Source organism: Varanus komodoensis, unplaced genomic scaffold (genome assembly GCF_004798865.1).
Source record: "Varanus komodoensis strain SLA01 unplaced genomic scaffold, ASM479886v1 scaffold86, whole genome shotgun sequence".
Lineage (NCBI taxonomy): Eukaryota > Metazoa > Chordata > Lepidosauria > Squamata > Varanidae > Varanus > Varanus komodoensis.
In genome coordinates this window covers 212,135-232,197 of record NW_025336554.1, presented here as the reverse complement: position 1 = coordinate 232,197, position 20,063 = coordinate 212,135, and the positions used below count along the sequence as shown (strand labels likewise).

The 20,063-nt window shown below is 42.7% G+C and overlaps 1 protein-coding gene and 1 pseudogene across 1 annotated transcript in view; both read left to right on the top strand.

Annotated features, from left to right (window-relative positions):
* Positions 1–8,946: 8,946 nt before the first annotated feature.
* Positions 8,947–9,537, top strand: LOC123016555 (annotated as a pseudogene).
* A 3,229-nt stretch (positions 9,538–12,766) lies between these two features.
* The window catches only part of LOC123016554 (vomeronasal type-2 receptor 26-like), an 8,104-nt gene continuing 807 nt past the window's right edge, over positions 12,767–20,063 (top strand). The window contains exons 1-3 of the mRNA XM_044417067.1: positions 12,767–13,057; positions 15,495–15,722; positions 18,307–18,424. Coding sequence (XP_044273002.1) covers positions 12,767–13,057; positions 15,495–15,722; positions 18,307–18,424 — 637 coding nt within the window. The remainder of the gene's footprint in view (positions 13,058–15,494; positions 15,723–18,306; positions 18,425–20,063) is intronic.

The window sequence follows — 20,063 nt, the reverse complement described above, 5'->3', positions numbered from 1 at the left end:
GTTTCTCATGTGGCCCCACAGGAAAATTAATTGCCAACCCCTGCTCTAGAAGGTTCTGCTGCTTAGGGGAAATGCTTCAAATGTACCTTATAGGAAAAATCATGTAAATATGAAAATTCTGACACACACACACACACACACATATTCACTTTTAGTTGCTCTTCATGAAGTCCATCAGCATCTTATAATTTCTGGTGACGTTAGAATGTTTCTGTAGCAGCTAATGCTGACTAAAAAACACAAAATCATGCTTCTGGATTGATGCACATGTGCATATGGACCCTGTTACTGAACAACCAAGCTACCCTGGCTGGTCTCTAGGTTCAATCAGAGATGATAATTTTCCTTTTGAAGAAGCCTGATGAAGTATTGCAAGTGGTTTATGTAGAACTTAGAACATCTTATTTTCCTACTTATTATCAGGATCAGAGCAGGAGTCATTCTGCAAGTTCCTACAGGAGCAGGAGAACACCTGGAGGTGCTTGCAGGGAACAGGTGAGTGAAAATGATGCAGTGGAGCTGCAAGCCCAATAAGCTGCAGCAGAGGATTCCCTGCTGGCCACAGCAACATCTACTGTTCTAGTGGCTATTTCAAGCTCAGACTCCCAGCTTTGACTTGTCCCATTCCTGGTAGCCAAACTTCTTTCATACTGCCTGCTTGTAAGAGCAGCAGTGGGCATGAAATGATACCCTGGGTGCTCTGTCAGTTCACTCAAAGCAGATTATCTTCCTTCTTAGAAGCCTGATGAATACTGCCATATGTAGTACTTTGAACATCTTATCTTCCCTATTATTGTCAGAATCACAGCCGGATTAACCATGCAAATGCTTGCAGGACCAGAAAGCCCCTGGAGGTGTTTGCCAGGAGCAGGTGGGGAGCAGTAATGCAGTGTAACTGGAATCCCAGAAAGTTACAGCAGAGGATTCCCTGCACTGCTGCTCTTTGACACGGCAACATGAGATGCTCTCATGGTGGCTACTTCTAGGTCAGACTGCCAGCTTTGACTTGCCCCATTTCTGCTAGCCAAACTTCTTCTCCACTCACTACTGCCAGGAGCAGCAGAGGATAGTAAGGAATGATGTTCCTTGCACAGCACGTGGTGCTCAGTTCCTGCCAAGTACCCCAGGAACCCTGGGCATGCTCACCAGGAAGTTGGGCTTTGCCACTCAGTGGACTGGAGTCTGCAAAACCAAAACCAAGGAATCCAGGGGATTTCCTGCACCTACCCAATTCTTTGCACATCTCATAAATGGTTGGGGACTTCAGAGGGAACCAACATGATTCATCCTAATGAAGAGAAGGAAAGGCTAATACTGTTTGGATCAACCGCAGGCAATCATCTTGCATTTGCAGATTTCCCCTCTTGATCAGCCCAGTACTACAGAGCAACCCAAGCCAAGAGGAAGTCCACAAATGCTCACAGAATAAAGTAGAGCAACTGGCAACACAAGCAGCTGGTGCACGTAGCACAGACGAGGGACACAGCTAGTGGCTGTGCAGTGCTGCATTCCTGCTGTGCTTCCCATGACCAATCTTCCATGCCAGGTGCAAAGTGCTACTGCATATTGCATGGAAGAAGGACATTGCTTACAATTGTGGAGATCTCCATTCCAGTTGAGTGCTGCACAAACCTTGGGCAAGCTCACCAAGAACGTGAAGTCATACATCTTACATTTTTGGAAAAATTATGAGCTTGCTGGGAATTAATCATTGGTTTCAGGAGAAAGAAATGTGAACACTGCAAATAAATACTTCATGATGTTTAGATGAAGATGCTTAGGGCAAGTTCACCCAATCGCCCGACAAGGCAACTAATGCAAACCAGCCCAGTAGTTTGGAATCACCTCTTAAGCATCCACTGCAACCCAAAGAAGTTTAATTTCAAACCTCACAGAACTTTTGGAGAGAACTGGAATAAGGTTGATGGGCATGGGCTCTATTGTATTTTCTCCAACATGAACCCCAATGAGGTAGTCAGAACATTGGACTGAGACAATGAGCAGAGAGCTGACTTGGAAGAGATGGCATTCCATCGAAAAAGAATTAAAATGTATTGTATAAAGTAAAAAAACAAAAAGAGGAGAGGAGGAAAAGAGGAGATGATGTAAATACAAGAAATCACACAGATTTCAGAATGTTTCCAAAGAATAATTGGACAACCACAAATGGGAAAACATGAATGCACAATAAGTGCTTCACATGGAGAGGTTGTAGAAAATCTCCTGCTTCCTGAATGTTCCTGACCTCTATATTGGAACTTGGTCTCAGGACTATTGACCACTGTCAAACAATCTATCATTTGGCTTATTCTGGAACAAAGGGAATGCAAAGTCACTATAAATTGTGTTCCTTGATTCAACAGACACATTCAAGACCATTTTATGGTTTATGTGTTTATATGGGCGTGTACTGAATATCAACATGACTTCTGTTTCTGCTAGGAGAGCTCCACAGAGACACTGTTACACAAATTAGGGTGGGGATCTCTATCCTCCTAACCAACAAAATTTCCATCAGGAAGGATGTGAAGCAGGGGTGCATGTTGTCCCATTGCTATTGTAAGCAATATCGTAGAGTGTTTATCAGGACTTTAATTTACAAATGCAGCATTGGATCAATCGAAAATTTCAATTTTGTTATGTGCTGAAGACACTGCCCTGATTTCTCAAACTAAAATAGGCTTCAGAAGGTTTTCACGGGAACTAGGGCAATATCGCAAGGTAGAAAAATTAGTATAAATTATACAAAGACTGAAGTAATGATTTTTTTAAGGAAAAAGCCTAGATTCTTTTCATGGAGCATCCTTGGTATCCCAATCAAACAATGTAGCTCCTTTAAATACCTGCGAGTTACTTCCAAGGATACCTTCAACTGAAACCTCCATTTGGTAATGCTGAAAGCTACAGTGCTACGGATCCTAGGGTCAGTCTTGCATATTTCCCACACCACAGGTGGATGGCTGATAGACCCAGCAATGAAGCTGCTGGAAAGCAAGGTCATTCCTCACCTCCTTTATGGAGCTGGAGACTGGGGATGGAATGTGGATATTCTATCTAGCCTGGAGATAATCCAAAATCACGTTCTAGGGTTTATCCTTGCTCTCCAAAGGGACAACTCAGCTGCCCTATTGAAAGCTGAAAGAAGGCCCCCTTCTTTTAGGGTTTGTGTACACTTAGGCATTCTAAAACATTAGAATAGGAACAGATCCTCTTGTCCCAGTTCTTTAGGTCACAAATACTTTAATCAGTTATTATCAAAAATTCCAAACATTCTGGTTTTTAAAATTCCATCATCCATAAATGCTAAAGTCCTGGTTATCTTCTAGGTGCTGCAGCTGACAACTGTCAGCTAAGGGATTGGAGCTACTAAACAGGCCTCTTTAGAGACCAAAGTCACGCTTTCATATAAATTAATAAAGCATGATTGTTTTAAATATAATTATTTAGTGGACATCTCTGAACACAACATTAGGACAGTTTCTACAGCCCTGTGCTTTGCAACCATGCATGCAGCTCTCCTGTTTGCAGGATATTCTGAAATCCAATGGAGCACCACAACTGTATCTGAGGATCCCTCAAAGTGGAGAACCTTCCTCATTGCATTATCTATTGCTGTCTATATACAGAGCCAGGAGAACAATTTTTGAGGGGTTTCTTACGTGCTATACATGCATAGTCTGATTTTGAGAAAATAGTATTTAATTTTTCAGACTTTGATGCACACACGTCATACAGTTTCTCTCTTTGCCTTTTCAGTTAAGAAAATAAGATCTAGGGTGGTTTTGAAGTAGTTACTTTCTTTCACTTGACTGGTCCAGTATTAGTTTTTATCCCTTTTTAACTCTTTCAGGTTTATTTAAATGTCAAAGCCCATTTGAACCTCTCCTTTGTTGAATTGTATCATATAGCTTTCTAAACTTTTATGGGCCTATGGCTTGATACTTCTTTTAAGCTATCATTAATAATTCACCACCTGATGCTAGAACTTCACCTTGTATGCTAAACTGCAATCCTTTAAAACCTCTTGTTTCCATTTTCACTCTAGCTCCATCAGTTTCTCAGAGGTGTCTCCTTTAATAACAGTGCTCAGAACAAAGTTTCCTTCAATGAAAAAGGAGAGATGGTGACTGGATTTGATGTTATCAATTGGAAGTTTTTTGCTAATGAATCCTTTGCCACTGTGAAAGTCGGTGTGATTGATCTCCAGGCTTCTGCAGGCCAAACACTCACCATTGATGAGGAGGTCATCACGTGGCACCACTGGTTTAATCAGGTAGGAGCCACTGGGCAGCTCTTTGGAATGAGGAGATTTGAATCAAAGCAGACAGGAGGGGACATTTGGGGGAAAGGGAAGTTTGTTGGAGAGGCCCAGATATCTTGATCCACCTCCAATTTCTTTCCCACTCCAGCTAAAGCAGTCCAACTGGACAAGTAAAATTCCCATCTAGAAAAAAATTGCAGGATGGGAGGAAGTGGGAGGAAGATCACATCTAGTCTTCCTGTCAGTCCCCTTGTCCACTTCCCTTTTTTATCTTCTTATGATACTCCAAGTTGGAATTCAGTGCAGCATTGGTCTTGCAAGCCTCAAGGGGGTGCCCAAGGATACTCAAGAAGGGAATTGTCCACAAGGTCCTCCTTTTATGAGTGTTTAAGAAGCAGGCAGTTCTAAGCAAGGTGCCCATTTTGAGCTGAACACCCATATTCCAAGTCTGTCCTCACCAGAATTACACTTTATGTGGTCTTCAGGAGAGCAGGGAGCATCCACTGTGCACCCTTGCTGGTTGCTTTCCATTTCTCTTACTGCATCTGTTCCAGCTATTATTATTTGATGGATGTTACTAAGTTCTATCCATGCTATTTCTGTTTGAAGAGTTTGGTCCTATTTGCTAATTTGCTATGAAGATGAGCACATTACAGAAAGGTTTTTAAGTCAGGATGTCATTGTTCATTGATCTTAATCCAAGGTATTTGACATATACAGTTTCTGCCCTTCATGTAAAGTTCCATCACCAGTTGGAACATCTTTAGCATACCGGGGAGTATAACTTTGGGAGAAAGTCTATTCTTCCCTGTCTAGCCCCTGTCTCTGTCCCCTTTGGACTGCACTACGTGTGTTTCTTCTTTGCTGGAGTAGTGTTCCTCTGGTATATCTGTGAGTTGCACTACCATATCCAGTGACAGCAAGATAACTTGGTCCATCAGCACAGTGGACTTCAGCCGCGTCCCTCAGCCCATTCCCTGAATCACAAATAAGATCAAGGAAATATATAGATAGTCATTATCATGACACTGTTGCTCCCAAAGTTTCTCACATAATTCCAGATCTCTCCCTTCTCTAGTATATGAGTTCTGGTTCAAATGGTGCTGCTGAAGTACATCTGCATTGATGATAATACTGGTTTCAATTGGAGTGATCTTTTGCCTCTTGAAATAAATAGATTTGTAAGCAGTTCAAAGTACTCTTCTAAGATTGTATCTGATATGTCATTGATTGGCATCTCACTGAGTCAATTATTCTACTGAATGCTGTATTTCTTCCTTCAAAATGGAGGTCTCCATGGGCACTTTACCACCACATAAAATGAGCAGCACATGGTAGTATATTTCAGCACATTCCTGAAATGCCAGGTCAGTTTTTTAAACTCATTCGTTGACTGGAGGAACTTCCATTTTAAAGAAGTTTTCTGCACCTGTATTTAACCTCCTTTTTAAATTCATGTATTAGATGCGACCACTTTATGTATGCACCAAGAGTTGCCATCCAGGCTCTAGCAAGAAAGTGAAGGAGGGTGAGCCATATTGCTGCTACGATTGCATCCCATGTCCAGCCAGGAAAATCTCAAGCCAGGAAGGTAGGAAACATGCATTTCCTGGATAGATATTCAAAGTGGCTGTTTGTAGATGGGGTGATTGTTCTTCAGTGGTTTAAATGGGATCAGAAGGTATTATAAGGATTCAAGAAAGAGAAGGGGAATGTGTCGATTTCCTTGCACCTCCCATTGGTTCTAAATACTATGAACCACAGTATCCTTCTGGGTCAGTTGTCTGGGCTGGCAATTGAAGACACTAAATTGCAGTGGTTCAACTGCTACTCAGATGGCTGATCTCTGATTAATGTACTCTGCCTTGGCAGTCATGCAATGGACATCCACATGCCTCTATCTTATCCCCGGTCCTGTTCAATGTCTACATGAAATCACTGGAGGTGTGGATCAACATGTCATCACTATGTTTGGACTGATATCTTCTGGAATTCAAATGCATAGCTTGAGGCCTGGTAACCAATATACTCTTTAATCCTGTTTTACTCAAGTACTAGGATGGTACAGAAATGATGTAAATCAACATAAAAAGAAATATATATTTGCCATAGTTTTTTCTTCTTTGGAAGACTCTGCTAAAGGAAGTAAAGAGGGTAACTAGTGTGAAAAAAGTTATCTCTGCTGTTGCGTTTATGGAAGGAAGTTGCTGAAGAACTTGCCTCACACCCAGGCTCTGCTCTTCCCAGCATCTGGTCCAGATACTGTTTTACTTGGCCGAGAGTTGTTTCAATCCTAGTCTGCATGTTAAATCTTTGTGTTGCCCTTTGGTTTCACTTCTGAGATTTCTATTTTACAATGTAGTTTTAAACTAGTTCCTCTGAACCACTCAGAAAGCAGTGACCATTGAGCAGCATAGAAATGTAACTGATCAATAAAATAAAATACTGACTGGGTGGGTTTACAGCACACAACAAGCAATTGTTGCTTTTTTGCACAGGTCCAGTTGATTTGTCACCCAAAGCCAATCATGTAGTTTTTGTCCAAATCTGGAAACAGAACACATCCCGGTACCAAGGATGGAACTATAGATCCACTTGGCAAGAGGGAACTATTGCCACTCTCACCCAGCAGACAGCAGGAGAACACTACTGCTCTAAAGAGTAGACCAAAAAGACTTCTGTCCTGAGCCTCAGCCTGCTACTGCTCCATCCTGTTTCAGACAATCAGAATTTCATTTCATGCTAAAATTAATGACATTGTATTCTGTGTTTTTATTTTTATTTATTGTATTTAGAAAATTTGTAGGCCGTCCATCACTGTCATCTCTGGACAGCTTACAACATTTTTTCAATCCTCAATAAAATATGTTAACTGTTCCACACTGAGCATAAAATTAATCTATTTAAAATAAATTAAACAAATCTAACACAATTAAAATTACTGTATGTTAAAATATGGTCAAATTAAAAAGTCTTGACCTGCTGTCGAAAAGCATATAATGATGGCGCCAGGCGAACCTCTCTAGGGAGTGCATTCAATAGTCGGGGTGCCACCCCAGAGAAAGCTCTCCTCTGAGTACACTGTCTCCTAACCTCTTTCAGAGAGGGTTCCCCGAGGATGGCCTCTGCTGCTGATCTTAGGGGGCAGGAGGCCATATAGGGAAAAAGGTGTTCCTTTAAGTATCCTGGTCACAAGCCATTTAGGGCTTTATTGGGAATAACCAGCACCTTGAATTGAGCCCAGACTTTGATGGCAAGTCAATGGAGCTGATACCAGACAGAAGTTATGTGAGAATAACAACCAGTCCCCAGCAGCATCCTGGCAGCTCTATTTTGCACCATCTGAAATATCCAGACTGTCTTCAAGGGCAGCCCCATGTTGACCACATTACAGTAATCCAAGTGGGAAATAACCAGTGCATTTGTCACTGTTGCTAGGCAGTTCTCCTTCAGGTAAGAACGCAGCTGATGGATCAGCCAAAGAGAAAGGAAAGTGCTACTTGCTTCCAGGGACAGCTCCAGGTTGAGGAGCACTCCTAAGCTGCAGACCCTCTCCTTTAGAGGGAGTGCAGGGCAAGCCCAAGTCACTTACCCAAAAATTCGAATCACCTACCAACAGGAAATCTGTCTTACCTGGATTGAACTTCAGTTTATTGGCTCTCATCTAGCCCATTACCTCAGCCAGGCACCAGTTCAGGACAGCCACTGCCTCACCTGGGTTAGCTGAAAAAGAGAGGTAGAGCTGGGTGTCAGCAGCACACTGATGACTCCGCAGTCCAACCCTCCTGATGACCTCTCCCATTGGTTTCATTTAGATGTTGAATAGCAAGGGGGACAAAATATAGCTCTGCAGTATTCCATGGTGCAGAGCCAAAGTCCCCGAGCACCACCTTCTGGAATTGGCCGGCAAGGTAGGAGCAGAACCACTGCCAAGCAGTGCCTCCTACTCACAATCCCTCCAGCCTATCCAGACAGATACCATGGTCGATGGTATTGAAAGCTGCTGAAAGGTCCAGGAGAACCAACAGGGACGCACTCACCCTATCCCTCTGCTTGAAAAAGTCATCATACAGGGATGACCAAGGCAGATTCAGTACTGTAACCAGGTCTGAAACCAGACTGAAACTGGTCCAGATAATCAGTTTCATCCAAGAGTGCTTGGAGTTGTCCCGCCACCACCCGCTACAACACCTTGCCCAAAAATAGAATGTTGGCCACTAGTCTGAAATTGGCGACCATCTCTGGATCCAGGGACACCTTCTTTAGGACAGGCCTGATTACCGCCTCCTTTAAAGAAACAGGCACCTGTTTTGGCTTGCCTGTCTTCTTTTTGTCATATCAACACCATCTCTTTCTCTTTCCTTTCCTTTCCAGATATGAATGATTGCAATTCATGCTCGGATAAAGAGTATCCAAGCAAGAATCGGGATTTCTGCCTTCCAAAGACCACAACTTTCTTGTCCTATGAAGAAGCTTTGGGGCTCACATTAGCTTTCCTTGCTCTTGACTTTTCTTTCATCACAGCGCTGGTGCTGGCTGTGTTTGTGAAGAACCACAGGACTCCCATAGTCAAAGCCAACAACCAGAAGCTCACCTATACTTTGCTCAGCTCCCTCCTGCTTTGCTTCCTTTCTGCATTGCTCTTCATTGGGGAGCATCAGAAGCTCACCTGCCTCCTCTGACAAACTGCCTTTGCCATCATCTTCTCAGTGGCTGTTTCTTCTGTACTGGCAAAATCCCTCTTGGTCGTTCTGGCTTTCAAGGCTACTCAGCCAGGATCCAGGATGAGGAAGTGGTTGGGAAATGAGAAGGCCAGTCTCATTGTTCTTTGCTGCTCTCTCATCCAAGCAGGAATCTGTACTGTGTGGCTGGGAACTTCGCCCCCGTTTCCAGATGTCGACCTTCTCTCCATGGCTGAAGGAATCATACTGGAATGTAATGAGGGCTCAGTGATCATGTTCTACTGTGCCTTGGGCTACATGGGCTTCCTGGCAATCCTCAGTTTCACTGTGGCCTTCCTGTCCAGGAAGCTGCCTGGAAGTTTCAATGAAGCCAAGTTCATCACTTTCAGCATGCTGGTCTTTTGTAGAGTTTGGCTCTCTTTTGTTCCTTCTTACTTCAGCACCAAGTGAAAATCCATCGTCGCTGTGGAGATCTTCTGCATCTTAGATTCCAGCACAGGATTGCTGTGTTGCATCTTTTTCCCCAAATGCTACATTATTGTGTTGAGACCTGAGCTGAACAACAGAGAACAACTGATCACAAGAAAATATTGAAGAAATTATCCCTGTCCTTCCTTTCATTTCTAGCCTAGATGATTGTGCCTTCTTTAGAGTGGTGAATCAAAGTTTTATCTAGAAAAAAATCATTTCAACTTGTCATGCATGAGCAGCAGTTCGCACAAAGGAGTGATGCTGCATTCACAGTGCATGGGATTCATTTGCTGCCAAGTACTCATGAACCTTGGGCATGCTCTCCAGGGAGATGGACTGCGCTGCTAAGTGAACTAGAATCTGGGATTCCAAAACCACGGAATGGAGAGAATTTCCCATGCCAGGAAGATTCCTTGCACTTCTTATGTTTGGATGGAAACTACTGAGGGAACCAACATGCTTCATCAACATGAAGAAAATATAAAGCTACAGATAGTGGTGGAATGAACCTCAGCCATCCATCACTCATCTGCAGTCTTCCTTTCATATTCATCCCAGTTTTGCAAAGTGAGCCAATCCAAGAGAAAGTTCACAAATGATCATGGAATGAAAGTTGAGAAATGGCAACACAAGCAGCAGCTGCAGCATGTTCTGCAAGAGAGGAATACAGTTAGGGTTGTGCAGGATTCCATAACTGCTGAGCTTCCCTTGGCCAAAATTCTTTTTTGGATGGCGCAGCACAAACCACTACCGCATGTGGTATGGAAGAAGGATTCTGTGGAGGTCTCCATTTCTGGAGAGTGCTCCACAAACAATGGAGATTCTCATGAGGAAAATGCACTCAGGCTCACAGCAAGCAGGACAGTGTCCAGAGACCCAAGTCCACAGAAATTTAATGGAATCCCACCCCTACAGAAGATTTCATATCCCAAGCTAAGAACATGCCCAAATAAGCTCTGGAGAATTCACATGAAGGCTGTGAGAGTAGAGCTGCATATTTTAGGTTTGTCCTTCTGCACTGCAGCCACAACCATCCAGAGTTTATGTGTTGTTCATATTTCCTGCTTTCCTCCTATGGCTGTGCTGGCTATGTGCTGCCTTCTTTACCAGAGCTGGCATGCCTGCATACAGCAGTTTCTGAAGAGCTTGGGCAAGAGGAAGCCTTGCACTCATCCTTCCTGAGGGATCCTGCATGCAGATGGTTTTCCACCATATATATGCAATGCTGGACTAGATGGACCTTTGGTCTGATCTGGCATGGGTCTTCATTTATTCTTAATGCCTCAACACTGACACCTAATGTAGATTGCAAGAAATGAAACCAGTTTGTATTAATAGATTTCTGTAGGCCCATTTAACCAGCATGAGTGTGGAGCACAAAGAAAGTAAAGCATACAATTTACTTACCCAGAAATGTTCTGAGCTTAATGGGAATTAATCATTTCAGGAAGAAAGCAAGTATTGAAAATAAGTACCTAATAATGTTCAGTTTAGGGTGCTTACCCAAAGCCCTGAACAGTCTGGATGCATGTCCAGGGGTGAGCCAGCTGAGTAGATATTGATTCACCGAAATTCAAAAAGTTTGGCCTCAAGCCTCATGGAACCTTCAGGGAGAATTCGGAAAAGAGGCATTGTCATGGGCTCTATTGTATTTTCTCCATCCTGGACCCCAGTGAGGGAGCCAGATATTTGGTCTGAGGAACTGAGCAGTGAGTTGAACTGAGGGAAACTGCACTTCACTGAAGAAGGATTACAACCTATTACACAAAGTATAAAGAGAAAAACAGGGGAAGAGGATAGTTAGAGTGATTAAAATACAAGAGCCCACATAGGGATCCTTCAGGATAATGTGGTTTAAAGAAGATCAAAGGCTAACTTATCTACCCTACATCCTGCATGGTCAAAACAAGATGGTTCCAAGGAATATGATGTAAGCTGCCCTGAGTCCTTTGAGGAAAAAGGCAGCATATAAATCAAAAAATAAAAATAAGGAATAATTGAAGGATCCTCAATGGGAAGGTATCAGTGCAGATTAACTGCTTCTGCAGAAAGGCTGCATAAAATCTCATCCTTTTTAAGTCAAGGTTCATGACCTCCACATTGGAATTAAACGATTTACCTCACAAGGTTATTGAATTGTAACTTCTGGCTTTTTAAATATGTAATGGCCTATGACTTGATATAATGAGCTACCTAGCTAGTTACCAATACTGCAACTAAACCTTTAACCTCCAAATGCTTAACCCTTTTTCTTAAACTGACTGATATGATTGATTGCACATGACTAAAAAGATAAATTTCCATAGGAGCTTGAAATCACACAAAATGCCCCCAAGGGAAAAGAGTTCTTCTCTTTCATGGCTCTGAGCCATTGCAAGCATTAAGTGGCCGATGCTTAGATGCATCAAGCATATTCTTTCTCCTAGCAATTAATCAGAAAAATTGTGACTTTGAAATAGAATTAACTAACATTTTAATTATCCAAATGGCAGCAATTAATACTGCCACTCCACAAAACCCCTCTGGAATACAAATAGCCCCAGACCACATGAAACACAAAATAGTGCAGGCTGTCATAAATAAGCCTACTACAAGGAAGTGAAGAGGAGGGGACTAGGAACAAGCAAGGTGCCTGTAATGAGAGGAAAAGTTGGGTACTTCTCGACCTGCAGACAGAGCTGTCAGCTGACCAGCTACCTTTGGAGGAGGGAGTTCCATTTCAGAGGGCGCCATTGACTGCTGTGTTGCCCATGAAAACAGGGAAGGCTTTGTATCACTTCTAAAGTGGACATTTACAGAGGATGGTGCTGCTTCAGGTCTTGCTTCTGGTAATATTTTCCCAAAAAGTGTGCCCTACACACATTCACAAATGCAGCATCTGGGAGCTTCCTGTCCCACTGCAGGCCTATCAGTCAGGAGAAATCTCCATTGGTAGCATCGCTTTTCATGGTTTAATCATATCCAGTGCAATAACCTTCACTGAAGAACCCCCACCAGACTCACTGAAAGAACTGATGTAAGGATGGCACGGCTATTTCTTTCCATTTCTTCTTCATCTGTCTAGAGAAATTATTAGAACCCAGGGAGGGTGATTCAGAAATGACTCTATGACCCATTCAGGTCAGTTTTACCTATCTTCAGCCAAAGCCCTATCAAACTCAAAGCAGCTTCCTTCCTACTGTGTATATCCATGTAGTTTTGCTCTGTCCATATTGACTCCCATTCTGTGACTTGCTCTTTTTCAGCCTAGTGCCCAACGTTAAGGTACTTTCTTTCTAGCCATGCATGTATAGTTTTGTTTCAAATGTTGTGACTTCCACTCTGATCCTCAGGTGTTGCATCTCCTTTCAGCATGATCCCCAAGAATTACCAGCATCTCCTGGCCTTGGCGTTTGCAGTACAAGAGATCAATGACAGCCCTCACATACTGCCCAACTGCACTTTTGGCTTCCGCATCTATGACAGCTACCACAATGCAAGGACAACCTGTCAGGCCACCCTGCGACTTCTATCAGTTCAGGAGAGATTGGTCCCCAACTACAAATGTGGTATCCGCAGAAATCTAATAGCAGTCATTGGAGCACTGGACTCCGAAGTCTCTCTCAATATGGCAAATATCTTGGATAGCTACAAGATTCCACAGGTAGGAATCCTCTTTCTTTCCCTGCATGAGAGATGTCAATATAGATTGACATGCATGATCACTCTCATTAAGGAGCCACTTTCTCCACTGGTCAAACTGGCCAAATTCAGCAGAGCAGGACAGAATTGAGAAACTCAGCATTGTCTTTCCATATAATCTTCCATATAATCTTTCCATATAATCTATTACTATGGTACCAGTTTGTGACTATTGAAGGTTTACATTCCATTGTTTGTTAGACAGTGTAATGAAACCACAACCTAAAGAAAAAAAGTTAACAAACTACAACATTGTTATTTAGTCATGAATCCATGCTGGAAGTGAACACCACAAAAATTTACCAGAGAAAACCAAAGGCTCAGAAAGCCAATTTTTAGGGCACTGGTACTCTCCTGCTAGCTGCTGGGTGAGAGGGGCGATTGTCCACTTAAGCCAAATGGCTCTATGGTTCCATCCTTGATACCAATGCCTGAAAAATTGGAATCTATTTTACATTTGTGCACATTCCTCCATGCATGTAGAGTAAGAGATGCACATCTGTCGAACTACTTTGAGATTGCAAAGTCTAAATTACACCACTGTATGGCAAGTACATATTGAGCATTTAACAACATAAGCAGAAAAATATCTGAAACCATTAATTATATCGTGTAACCAACATATTTTACTACTCTCTGACTTTGCATAAAATGGATTTGGGAACCAGAGAATGATCCTATCAGACACAGTTAGAGCAGACGGGTGATCAAATGGTTCTTATTGGTCCTAAGTCTGATGTCACAGCAAGATGGAACACCCGTGTGACATGCACATTCCTTAATATAACAAGACTTCTGAAAGGAGGATCATTGAGAAGTACAAGCGACTGAAAATCCTTCCATGGGAATGTGTAGAACTCCAACTCACATCAAGCTATGAGGAATGGGAACCTGAATAATTGAGCACTTCCGATTGTGGGAACTGGAGAATTAGTTTGGAAAGCATCAGCTTCACAAGTCATGCAGTGCTTCTCACAGAATTGCTGGCAACCAGAATGTTGATCATACAGAATTTTTCCAATCATTAATGCCATCATGCAAACATTTCTTCAACCTCCCCTTAGCTCATCTATGGTGCGGCTCCAGTCATGAAAGATAAGACACCAGGACTTCCCTTCTATCAGATGGTTCCTGATGAAACTCTGCAATATGAGGGGATTCTGTCTTTGCTCCTGCATTTCAGCTGGACATGGATCGGGCTTGTTTTTACAGACAATGACAATGGAGAAAGATTCTTGCACATTGTCTTTCCAATGTTTTCCAAAAGAGGAGTCTGTTTTGCCTTCTTAGAAAAAATTCCTCGCTACACCTACAACAATAAAATCAATGCTATGTTAGGAAAGGGAGCAAAAATATATAATACACTAGTGGACAGCAAAGCCAATGTAGTGGTGGCCCATGGAGAATCATATTCCATTGCAGTTTTTAGATGGCTGACATTTATAGCAGAGCTGAAAAGCGTGACAAGCAAACTGAAAGGCAAAGTATGGATAGCCTCAGCCCAGATGGAAATCAGTGCATTTGACTATCAAAGGCACTGGGCAGCAGAAATCTTCCATGGTGCTCTGACCTTGAGGCTTCAGTCCAGTGACCTACCAGGATTCCAATCATTTGAGGAGAGCAGAAGTCCAATCACCACAAAAGGAGATGATTTTCTCAGGATCTTTTGGCAACAAGCTTTTGGCTGTCGTTTCCCAGCTTCAGTTATGAATGAGGTGGAAGAGAAAATCTGCACTGGGAAGGAAAGGCTGGAGAGCCTTCCTGGACCTTTCTTCGAAATGAGCATGACTGGCCACAGCTACAGCATCTACAATGCAGTCTATGCTGTGGCCCATGCTATGCATGCCATGTCCTCATGTGAAGGAAATCACAGGGCAATGGTGAAGACTAATGGACAGAAGTTGAGGAATGAAGAACAGTGGCAGGTAATCTTCTCCAAGTAGTCAGGTGTGAAATTTTCATATCTTTTTCTGTGGCATGTGCCCTTGAACTCTCCTTCCAATTATACTGCACATTTCAGTCACCTTCCCCTGCTTTCCTCTTCTGAGTGTTGGACGGGGGAGAGTCAAGACATTGCTCCCACTTAGCTACTAATCTGATTGTGTGAATTGAAGTCAGTCACCTACTTTAAGCTTAATGTCCCTTAGAGGTTATTGTGAGGAGTAAAGTTGGAGATGAAGAAATTCTCTTAAGCCGTCTTTAGTTCTTCACCATGGGCAGAAAAGAAAAGCATAAATATAAATCCTATTAAATACATAAGTAGCATTTCTTCATTTGGACCTCCCATCACTAGAAATCATTAATTATTAATCATTAATTAATCTCCATCTGATGTTAGAACTTTGCCTTGTAGGCTAAACTGCAATCTTATAAACAGTCTTGTTTCCATTTTCAATCAGCTACATCGGTTTCTCCAAGGTGTCTCCTTTAATAATAGTGCTCAGGACAAGGTTTCCTTCAATGAGAAAGGGGAAGTTGTAGCTGGATTTGACATTATCAGTTGGGAGGTTTTTTCCAATGAATCATTTCTCCGTGTGAAAGTTGGAAGGATCGATCTCCAGGCTTCTAGAGGTCCAACACTTGCCATTGATGAGGAGGCCATCACATGGCACCACTGGTTTAATCAGGTAGGAGATACTTGTCAACTCCTTGGAATGAGCTCTGATTTTCAGTCTTGCAGGAGTTCATTTCAGTTGATTCCAGCAAATCATTATGCAAAACTGATTTGTAAGGAAAGAAGCATATTGGATGAAGTGAAAACATAAAAGAGAGAACTCCCATGTGGTGGGCTTTCTTGACCACCAGTACTGTTAGCTGAAACCAGCAGGAAGAAATTTAGGTACATTTTATTTGTGTCAGTTTTTAACAAATGGAATATCACCATCAGATTTTTAATACTCCGCTAAGTTGCAACCATGCAAGAACAGCCAGATATTACTCTAAATGTATGTGTAAAGTCCATGTACCTGTTCTTACATTTGTTGGGAATATTTAGCAAGATACAGAATAACCAGAGCATGTTTATGACACCAGCCCTAAACTTCAGATCTCCACAAGTCAAATTGTCCCACAGGAGGACCCGATGGGTTCTAACATATAACTTTCTGAATGATATGGTAATAAACTTTTTGAAACACTTCAGTCTTTCCTGGAAAGCACATCAAAAAGCAAAGATGGCTAGCTCTTTTTAAAGCCCCCTTTAAAAGAAATATGCAAAAAGCCCCTCTAGAAAAATAATATCTTCCTGTTAGACCTTGCCTATTTCCCTTGTTTATCTTCTCATGATACTCTGCCACTGCATTCCATTTTTGAATTGGCTGCAGCCTTTGTGTCTGCTAGCCTCAGAACCTGTGCAAGAATGATGCTCAAGAAGGAAAGTGTCCACAAGTCCTCCTTTTATGAGTGTTTAAGCAGCAGGTAGCTTTAGGTCAAGTGCCCTTTTTGAACTGAAAACCCATATTCCATGACTGCCATCACCAGAATTACACTGTATGTGTTCTTCTCAACCTTGTAATTCAGGAGCAGCAGGGAGCATCAACTATGCATCCTTACGGCTTACCTTCCATTTGACTCACAGCCTCCTTATCACTGATATAATGAACTTACCGTATTTTTTGCTTCATAAGATGCACTTTTTTCCCCCTCAAAAGGGGAAGTGTCTGTGCATCTTACAGAGTGAATGTGTGTGTGCCCGACACTCGGGACGCTGCTGGCCCACCTGCACCACGTGGCACCACCTGGCCGGCACGCACTCAGTGTGCGCTGCTCTGCCCCTCCTCCAGCGCAGGTGAGAGCTGTGCTGCTCAGGGGGAGTGGTGCAGTGGAGGAGGAGGAGCCATAGCCTTTAACCCGCCGGCCACAGGGAGAGACGGACTGCTCACCCCCACCACCCGGGAAGACCTGCCACGGAGGAGGAGGAGCCACAGGCTTTAACCCGCCGGCCACAGGGTGAGAGGGACTGCTCACCCCCACTGCCTGGGAAGACCTGCTGCCACTGCTGCCGCCACCGCCATGCCGCCCAGAAGACCACTGCCAGCACACTGCCAGCCCGGCTGCACCACACCTGGCCGGCACACACTCGGTGTGCCCTGCTGCACCCTCCTCATCCGGTGCAGGTGAGAGCTGTTAATCACAGCTCAGTGAGTGTTTCCAAATGGCAACCTGTCTTTTAATGAAACCCATGGGGAAGTGATGGGGAATGTGCCTGTGATTATCAGGAAGCTTTCCATGGACCTCTCCTCTAAAAACTAGGTGCGTCTTATGGTCAGGTGCGTCTTATAGAGCGAAAAATACAGTAACTATGTTATCACCATGCTATTTCTATCTGAAGAGTCTGGTCCAATTCAGAACTCGGTTGTGCTGATGTGGGCATAGTACAGTAAGTTCTTAAGGCTTTTAAGGTATCTTTCTCCACTGATCTGAATCAAAGAGACTTTATTCATGCCCCTTCTGCCCTTCCTGTAAAGTCCTATCACCATTTGGGGCATTGTGAGAACTCCAAGTAGTATACCTCTGAGAGTAAGTCTATTTTTCCCTGTCTCTGCCCACTTTGGGCTGCACTACAGATGTCTGTTCTATGCTGGAGTAATGTTGCCCTGGAATATCTGTGAGTTGCACTAGCATATCTCCAGGGGCAGTATGATAATTAGGTCCTTCAGCCCAGTGGGCTTCTGCCATGTCCTTCAGCTCATTTTCTAGTGTACTTACTTTCTGAATGACAAATTAGATTACAAAAATATGAATAGTCATTCTCATGACATTGTTGCTCCCAAAGTTTCTTAATTCTGGATCTCTATCTTCTCTAGCATATAAGGTCTGGGTTTAAATGGTGCTGCTGAAGCACATCTGCAACATGATATTATTGGTTTCCAGTGAAGAGTGATCCTTTGTCTCTTGAAATTAACAGATTTTGTAAGCAGCTTTGTGTATGCTTCTATGATCATATCTTACATGTCAAGCAATGGGACTTCAGGAAGTGGCATCCCATTCAGTCTGTTATTCTCTCACTTGCTGTATTTCTTCCTTCAAAATGGGGGTCTCCATGGGCACTTTACCACCACATGAAGAAAACCAGAGGAACATAGTGGTACATTAAGATTCACACATTCTTGAAATGTTGGGTCAATCTTTTAACTCTATTTACTGGGGGGACTTCCATTTTGAAAGGTTTATGCCCATGTATTTAACCTCCTTTTTTAATTCACATATTAGACACAACCACTTTCTGTATGTACTGACAGTTGCCATCCAGGCTCTAGCAAAAAAGTGAAGGAGGGGGAGCCGTATTGCTGCTATGATTGCATCCCATGCCCGGCCGGGAAGATCTCAAGTGAGAAGGGTAGGAAACATACATTCCCTGGATAGATATTCAAAGTGACAGTTTGTAGATTAGGGTGATTTTTCGTCAGTGGTTTAAATGTGATCAGAAGGTTTTGCAAGGGATGGGTTTAGAGAAGGGGAAAGGAGTTGATGCCCTCTCATTGGTTCTTGTACTATGAACCACAGTATCTTTCTGGATCAGTTGTCTGGCTTGGGAATTGACGACACTTCAGTGGTTCAACTGCTGCTGAGATGGCAAATCCCTGATTATTGCACTGTGCCTTGGCAGTCATGTAATGGAGTTCCACATAGCTCTATCTTATGCCCCTTCCCCCCTCCCCCATTCAATGTCTATGTGAAATCTCTGAAGGTGTGGGTGAACATCTCGTCAATATGTCTAGACTCATGCCTTCTAGAATTAGCATTCAAATCACTGCATAGCTTGAGGCCTGGTAACCAACATACTTTTTAACATTATTTCAATTAAGTACTATAAGCTGTTTTCATATTTTATTATTGTAAGCCTTCATAATATTTTCTATGAAAATCTAGGATGATCTAGAATAATGTAAATCAACAAAAAATAAATAGATACTTGCCACAGTTGTTTCTTCTTTGGATGTCTCTGCTGAAGCAAGTAAAGAGGGTGACTAATGCAAAAAAAAATTCTATGTGCTGCTGCACATCTAGAAGGAAATCTCTATAGAACTTTCCAGGCACCCAGCTTGTGATCTTACCAGCATCTGGTGCAGATGCTGTTTTTCTGGACATTTAAACATTTCAGTCTCTATTGTTTTATGTGCTAGGCTGCATGTTAAATCTTGGTTTTGCTCCTGGGTTTTGCTTTCAAGATTTCTATTTTACGTTGCAGTTTTGAACTATTTCTTCTGAACCACTCAGAAAGCAGTGACCATTGGGCAGCAAAAAAAAATGTAACATATCAATAAAATAAAATACTGAATGGATGGGTTTGCAGCACACAAGAAGGAATGGTTGACTGTTTAACACAAGTCCATCTGATTTGTCATCCAAAGCCAATCATGGATTTTATGATATATTAGAATCAACAGACCACAACAGTGGCCTATTCTATGGTCCCTCAGTACCAGTACAGCTTGCTAGAATCACAGATCCACTTGGGAAGAGGGTACAAATGCCAGTCTCACCCAGCAGCCAGCAAGAGAGCAGCACTTTCCTAAATATCAGTTGGTCAGTGCTGGGAGAAGGTCCCTGAGTTGCAAGGGGGGGGGGCAATCAATTGAAAAGAGTGATGGGTGGAGGCAGCACTGGTTTCCCCTCTTTCATTCTGGCTTGCCAGAGAAACAACTGAAGTGCACTGTCCACAAAGAAAGCCCATTTAATTTCCATGGTTTGAGGAAACTTTCTGCATCATGGGAAAGATAGTTGTCATTCAAAGTGATGTTGGTTATGTTTTAACACCTAGAGTAGACCAAGAAGACCAGTCGAGAGCCTAAGTTTGACACTAAGTTTGACACAGAATTTCATTTGATTCTAAAATTTATGACATTGAATTCCATGGTTTAACTTGCCTGTCTTCTTCTTATCAGATCAACACCAGTTCTTTTCCTTTCCTTTCTAGATATGAATGATTGCAATCCATGCTCAGATACAGAATATCCAAGCAAGAA